At 48.2% G+C, this 7,730-nt stretch overlaps 1 protein-coding gene across 1 annotated transcript; it reads right to left on the bottom strand.

Moving 5' to 3' along the window:
• Window positions 1–2,335: 2,335 nt before the first annotated feature.
• Window positions 2,336–2,665, bottom strand: LOC117539661 (chromobox protein homolog 7-like). The gene has a single exon (XM_034205917.1). It carries the CDS (start codon window positions 2,663–2,665, stop codon window positions 2,336–2,338), a length of 330 nt encoding a protein of 109 aa, XP_034061808.1.
• Between the last annotated feature and the right edge of the window lie 5,065 nt (window positions 2,666–7,730).

Raw genomic sequence — 7,730 nt, 5'->3', positions numbered from 1 at the left:
ACTACCGCCGCTTGCTAGTAAGGAGAGTTATTGCCACTCACGCATGCGCAGTGCGTACGTGCTACTTGGCCGTCGGCTGAAGCCTTTGCGGTGTGTTCTGGTGCGATTTTTTGGCCAAGACGCAGGAGACCTGAGGCGACACAACAATCGGGTCCGTCGGGACGTGTTCTTTGGTGTCAGTTTGGTGTGTCAGGGCCTTTAGATGTCTTACTGCCTAGATCTTTTTTGTTTCTGCAATAAAAAAGACAGGTCGGTAAATTGATACATTATCATGAAATCCCAGTCTGACAAGTTATATTCAACAGGCAATGTATTTTTCTTTTTCTTTCATTGTACATTGCGAAATGTAGATGTTAAACTTTAACTTTTACCTTTATAACCACAATAGTAGCTGCACTCTGCCTTCTGTGTTCACAGATTTGAGTGTTAGGTAAGATAATGTATGCACCCAACGTTATGTCTTACTGCATTTCTTCAGTATCATTATGAATACATTTAAGGATTATGGTAGTCCTCTCTCTTGAGGGAATCACAGCAGAATAACAACTAAGCTAATGTGAAAAAGACAGACACTTGCAACAATACCAAGAAAATGCAAGGCTTCCATAGAGGTTATAAAAAAAAAGGGATACTTTCATCCAAAATATCTTTAATAATGGTTTCAAAATTATTTGATGCTTTATTTTTCTTCTTTTTAAACAGAGACTTGCTAAATAACATCCATAGCCTTCCTACATTAATTTAAGGGTTTCTAAAGGCTTTTACTCCTTTAGTTGATGTTCAGGGTTTGTGAGCACATAAATTGGGCTCTAGCTCAGAATAATGATTATTCCCACTGTATTACTGTATAGATGGTCAAACAGCCTAAGGCTACAAAAACAAGTGGAAGGATTTACAACTTGGAAATAAAACATTCCATACATAAGATTCATTTACAAAACAAAAAATGCACACGTGAACAATTAAACAGATCTCCAAAGCATCGACTAGAATAAAAAACCTAAAAACAGGGGATATATTTGCTACTTACCAAATACAAAAATACCAATATATGTGAAAACTGCATGAATAACTTGTTCTGGTCACACTGTGTGTTTACTGGCAAAACTACATTTATACTTTTGTAGGGGAATTATACACTCATTGCCATGCATACAAATAAATAGGCCTATGCAGTCCGATCCCTATGTTCTGATTGAATAAAGTAGATATTTATTAAAAGTCATAACTGTTACGCATATAGTGGTTGGTTCTTTATACTACTGTTTTCTAAATATTTGATTACATTCGTTTTTATATACCGCCTTCCTTGAAGTGTTAAATATCGTAATATAATTAAATCTAACCATTGTATCCTAATATGTAAGGTAACGCAGATTTTTGCAATAATTCCCCCACATATTCACCATGCTACTGTAGTGAAACAGCAGCATGGAACACAGATATAGAACCTGCTTCTTTGTGCACTGATCATCCAGTCACTGACAAAAACACGGGATCAACACATGCTCATGATTACATGTGTCCACATTGACACTCTGCCCCATCACTTGTTTTTCAGTCCCCTCCATCTGTATATTCCTCACGTCTGGTCAGCTCTTGATTTGAGAGGCAGCTGGTTATTGATAATGTTGCCTACAGACAGCAAAACACCCAGCACACTGTTAAGGCAGAATGTCAAATACATGTTTCTAGACTAGCTTAGAGTAGAAGATGGTGTCAAATCTCGGACTCAGTTTAACTTGTTTTCACAGCACGCTATCATGGTGTCACAACCTTAAGGAGAACCCAAATGCAGCACTCGAGAAACCAAGGAGAATTGGTAATAAACTTTATTGGAGATTCCACTGGATCTGAGGAATACCAACCGAGCAGTTTAACACACCGGAGGACAGCGGGCAGAAGGTGAGTCAGGGAGGCAGAGAGTCAGGGAGTAAGCGAGGCGGTCAGCGTAGATACAGGCAGGGTCGGATAACAGGCCAGACAGGATAGTCGAGGGACAGGCAGGATCAGGGAACAGGCAGAGCAGGCAGATCGAGGACAGGCAGGGTCGGAACCGGGTAGGCAATCTAGTATCAAACGCGGGAAAGACAAGCATGAGGCAAAGTACAATCTGGCAAAGAGTGTGTGTAAGGTGCGGGTTTAAATACTGGCAGAAGCTAATGGGTGCAGAAGAGAAAGAGAGTGAGCTAACGAGTGGGTGTGGAAAACAGGTGAGACAGGTGAATGGAAAACTACTGGTGAATGATGGAGCAGACTATGACAGAACCCCCCCTTAATGGACGGCCCCTGACGTCCCTAAATGCTAATCTACAGAGGAGGGTGGGAGGTGGAATTAATACTCATCTGAAAAAGTTATTTCCACCTCCCGCTCCTGCCCCCTGTGGGAATCTGCGTCCTCATCAGAAGCCGGCCCCTCGCTGTCCTCCTCTGAAGAGCTGACGGTAAGAGGAGAGACTCTCCCTGTGTCTCTGCCCGTCGACGTGACGGTCTTAGACGGTTGCTCGGGATTACGCCGATGGAACTCCCTGATGAGCCGGGGGTCCAACACATGACGAGCTGGAACCCAAGCCCTCTCCTCAGGGCCGTAACCCTCCCAGTCCACCAGGTACTGGACTCCTCTTCCTCTGCGACGGGAACGATGAAGTCGTCGGAGAGTGTACATAGGCCCGCCGTCAATCATCCGGGGGGGGTGGTGGGGGAGGGACCGCAGGAACCAAGGCACTCTCTCGGACAGGTTTGATCCTGGAAACGTGGAAAGTGGGATGGATCCGCAGAGTCCGAGGCAGTCTTAGCCTTACTGCTGCGGGATTGATTATCCTGACAATCTCAAAAGGTCCAATGAATCTAGGTGCAAGCTTCTTCGAATCCACCCGTAAAGGAATATCCCGGGAGGTAAGCCATACCTTTTGGCCCACCTGGTAGACAGGTGCTTTGGAACGTCGGCGGTTGGCAGAGGAGGCGTACCGGTTGGCCGAACAAACGAGAGTTCTCCGGGCTTGATTCCAGGTCCGTCGACAACGACGGATGAAAGCCTGGACGGACGGAACAGTAACCTCCCTCTCCAGGTCCGGAAACAGAGGGGGTTGAAACCCGTAAGCACACTGAAATGGGGACAGCTTGGTGGCCGAACTGACCAGAGTGTTGTGGGCGTACTCGACCCAGAGCAGTTGTTTAGACCAGGCCACTGGGTGCTTGGAGACAATACAGCGTAAGGTCGTCTCCATCTCCTGGTTCTTTCTTTCTGTCTGACCGTTGGATTGCGGATGGAAACCGGATGACAGACTGACCGTGGCCCCAAGGAGCGTGCAGAATTCCCTCCAGAACACCGAGGTAAATTGAGTAGGTAGGCAGCCCATAATCAGTAGGCAGCCCATGGAGCTGGAACACATGGAGCAGGACCAGCTCCGCCGTCTCTTTAGCTGAGGGGAGCTTGGGTATCGGCACAAAATGAGCCATCTTACTGAATCGGTCTACCACCGTCAAGATGGCAGTGTGTCCGTTGGACGGTGGCAGAACAGTAACAAAGTCCAGAGAAATGTGAGACCAGGGGCGATGAGGGATAGGCAGAGGTCGTAGGAGACCAGCAGGAGCTTGGTGAGAAGACTTGTTTTGATTGCAAACAGGGCAGGCATTAACACATTCCCTGGTGTCCTCCTTAAGTGTTGCCCACCAGAACCTTTGCTGGACTACCTCCCATGTACATTGGATCCTAGGATGGCAGGTGAGTCTGGAGTTATGAGCCCACTGGATAACATCAGACCTCAACGTCTGCGGAACGAACAGGCGGTTCGGAGGACAGGCACTGGGTCCCGGCTGGTCCTGCTGGGCGGCCTTGACCCTCTCCTCCACCTCCCAGATGAGGGCGGCGACGAGCTGAGGAGTCGGAAGGATGGTGTCCAAGCCCCTGGGAATGTTACCTCCCTCTCCAAACTGACGAGAAAGAGCGTCAGCCTTAATGTTCCGAGAACCAGGGCGGTAGGAGAGGGAGAAATTGAACCGAGTGAAAAAAAGGGCCCATCTAGCTTGTCGGAAATTCAGTCTGCGGGCCGACCGGATGTACTCCAAATTCTTGTGGTCGGTCCACACCAGGAAAGGTTGACTGGTCCCCTCGAGCCAGTGACGCCACTCCTCCAGAGCCAACTTCACTGCTAGCAGCTCCCGGTTTCCCACATCATAATTTCTTTCCGCTGGAGTCAAACGCCTTGAAAAGAAAGCACAGGGATGGAGTTTTTGGCTGTTCATTGCTCGCTGAGACAGGATGGCTCCCACCCCCATATCAGAAGCATCTACCTCCAAAACAAACTGTCTTACAGGATCGGGTACTCGGAGGATGGGGGCGGAGGTGAACCTGGCCTTAAGGTTCTGGAACGCCTCCTCAGCCGAGGAGGACCACTGGAACATAACCTTAGAGGAGGTCAGGGCTGTGAGAGGAGCGACCAAGGTACTGTATCCACGAATGAACCTCCGGTAGGGGTTTCACCAACTAATCGACTAGTCGACTACCTTTACCACTAGTCGGCGATGTAGGCCCTAGTCAACTAGTCGTGAAAAAAAGGGAGGTAAACGAGGTGCTGCAAAATGCTCCAAAACACGTCCGACATTCTTATGCACTGCGTGCTAATAGAACCGTCCTTAGGGCAGCAGAGCGGAAACGGTGGAAATCCAAACACCGTGACGACCTCCTAACCTATCAGGCTCTCCTCTCCTCTTTCTCTGCTTCGATCTCTCAGGCAAAAAGCACTTTCTTTCAAGATAAGATCCAATCTTCCTATTCCAATCCCAAAAAACTATTTTCCATCTTCTCCACCCTCTTGGACCCTCCCAAAGCCCCTCCCCCCTCCTCACTTCTGTCAAGCGACTTTGTTATCCACTTTGAAAAAAAGGTTGATGATATTCGCTCTTCTTTTTCTGACTCACCTTTACTCACCGCTGGGTCACCAGACCCTCCTTCCACCAACCACACTAACCTCCTTTTCCCCTCTCTCTCCAAGTGAGGTTCTTACCCTCATTACCTCTGCCCGCCCTACCACCTGTCCTCTGGACCCTATCCCTTCAAACCTCCTTCAGACTATCGCTCCTGATATTCTACCGTTCCTCTCCCATTTCATCAACACTTCTCTAACTTCTGGTCACTTTCCAAACAGTCTCATGGAGGCAAGAGTAAACCCTCTCCTAAAGAAACCCACTCTCAACCCGTCTGATGTTATAAACTATAGGCCTGTCTCTCTACTCCCGTTCCTGTCTAAAACACTTGAACGCGCTGTCTTTAAACAACTCTCCTGTTATCTCCATCAGAACAACCTTCTGGATCCGCACCAGTCTGGTTTCAACGCAGGTCACTCGACAGAAACTGCTCTCATTGCTGTCACTGAGGAACTGCACACTGCCAAAGCAGCATCCCTCTCCTCTGTCATCATCCTGTTGGACCTGTCTGCTGCATTCGACACGGTGAACCATCAGATCCTCCTTCGCACTCTCCAAAAACTTGGAGTTTCAGGCTCTGCACTTTCCCTCCTCACCTCATACCTCAAAGACCGCAGCTACAGGGTTACTTGGAGAGGGTCAGAGTCCGACCCTTGTCAATTAACTACAGGGGTCCCTCAGGGCTCTGTTCTTGGTCCCCTCCTCTTCTCCCTGTACACTAACTCGCTCGGATCAGTCATTAGCCCGCATGGTTTTCATACCACTGCTACGCTGACGACACCCAATTAATTCTGTCCTTTCCCTGCTCAGAAACCCAGGTCGTCGCACGCATCTCTGCTTGTCTAGCTGACATCTCTCAGTGGATGTCTGCTCATCACCTCAAGCTCAACCTTGACAACTCTGAGCTGCTTTTCCTTCCGGGAAAAGATTGTCCCACTCTTGACCTGACTATCAACATCGGCACCTCTGTTGTTTCCCCGACTCAGACTGCAAGGAATCTGGGTGTGATCCTAGATAACAACCTGTCCTTCACTGCAAACATCGCTGCTACAACCCGTTGCTGCAGATACACGCTTTACAACATCAGGAAGATACGTCCCCAGCTGACACAGAAAGCGACGCAGGTTCTGGTCCAGGCTCTCGTCATCTCACGCCTAGACTATTGCAACTCCCTCCTGGCTGGTCTACCTGCATGTGCCATCCGACCTCTGCAGCTCACCCAGAATGCAGCGGCTCATTTGGTCTTCAACCTTCCTAAATTTTCACACACCACTCCACTCCTCCGCTCCCTTCACTGGCTTCCGGTAACTGCTAGAATCCACTTCAAGACACTGGTACTTGCTTACCATGCTGCGAATGGATCTGGCCCTTCGTACATCCAGGACATGGTTAAACTGTATACCCCAGCGCGTGCACTACGCTCTGCATCAGCCAAATGACTCGCTGCACCCTCGCTGCGAGGGGGACCCAAGTTCCCATCAGCAAAAACACGTGGGTTTGCTATCCTGGCTCCAAAATGGTGGAATGAGCTCCCCATTGACATCAGGACAGCAGAAAGCTTACACACCTTCCAGGGCAGACTGAAAACGCATCTCTTTCGACTCCACCTCGAGCGATAGAATTATCAACAAATCACTTATATACTAATAAAGGACTGGCTTATCTAAAGCCAGTTGAGTAGCACTTGAAATGTTTGGCTCTATGAAACCTGATGTACTTATATGATTCTGTTTTCTTCAAGGTTGTGTCTTCCTGGTCGAATGTACTTATTGTAAGTCGCTTTGGATAAAAGCGTCAGCTAAATGCAATGTAATGTAATGTAATGTATGGCAGTACTTCAACAAAGATGTAACCAACTCCACAGTGTAGTGTCAGTTGTGTACAGCTGTACTGAAGTGCAACAAAAATACATCTGCTATGCGCAACCATCTGAAGATGAGACACCCGCTGCCGACAGCTAGCACTAGCAGTAATGCTAGCACCAGTGAGCAACGGACCGGCGTCAGCACAGGCCAGAGGCAGACGAGCAGCAAGAAAAACGGGTCTACAGTGATGCGGATGATGATCTACGGGATTACTGCCAGCGGACACTGCATATCCCCACAATGGATAACCCACTGGAGTGGTGGGCAGAAAACGTGCACTGCGTCCCCCGTTTAGCCAAGCTTTCGAGGAGCTACCTGGCTATTCCAGCCACAGGCACCTCGAGTGAGAGGGTTTTTTCCCTGGCAGGCAACACTGTCACCCGAAAGCGGTCAAGCCTCCTTCCCTCACATGTCGATGCGTTGGTGTTCCTCAACGCAAACCAAACATCTGGAAAGGTGGACGTTATCGTGGAGGACAGCGAGTAAAGTGTTGCGCAATGCGCTGTTGCGCACTGGATTTACGTGGCATTTCAGTAAACAGAGTTTTTTGCTGTAGATTTTGGTGAGTCCAGTTACTGTTTGTTATTTACTAAGTCCAGTTACTGTTTGTTATTTACTCAGCCATGTAACACAAATTAAAATGCAGTGTTTAATGTAACTGTATGAGTTCCAATATAAAATACAGTTGTACACCTCTCTTTGTGTGTCTTTATTATGACGTATCGACTAGTCGACTGCTATTTTGAAAAACGTGTCGACTAGTAAATATTGGTAGTTGTGAAACCCCTAACCTCCGGTAGAAGTTGGCGAACCCGAGGAACTGTTGTAGCCACTTCCGGGATTCTGGAACCGGCCAGGAAGTGACTGCATCAACCTTAGAAGGATCCATCTCGATGCTCCCCTGTCCCACGATGTATCCCAGAAAAGAGACAGAGGATG

This window comes from Gymnodraco acuticeps, unplaced genomic scaffold (genome assembly GCF_902827175.1).
Source record: "Gymnodraco acuticeps unplaced genomic scaffold, fGymAcu1.1, whole genome shotgun sequence".
Lineage (NCBI taxonomy): Eukaryota > Metazoa > Chordata > Actinopteri > Perciformes > Bathydraconidae > Gymnodraco > Gymnodraco acuticeps.
This window is presented reverse-complemented; position numbering and strand designations above follow the sequence as displayed.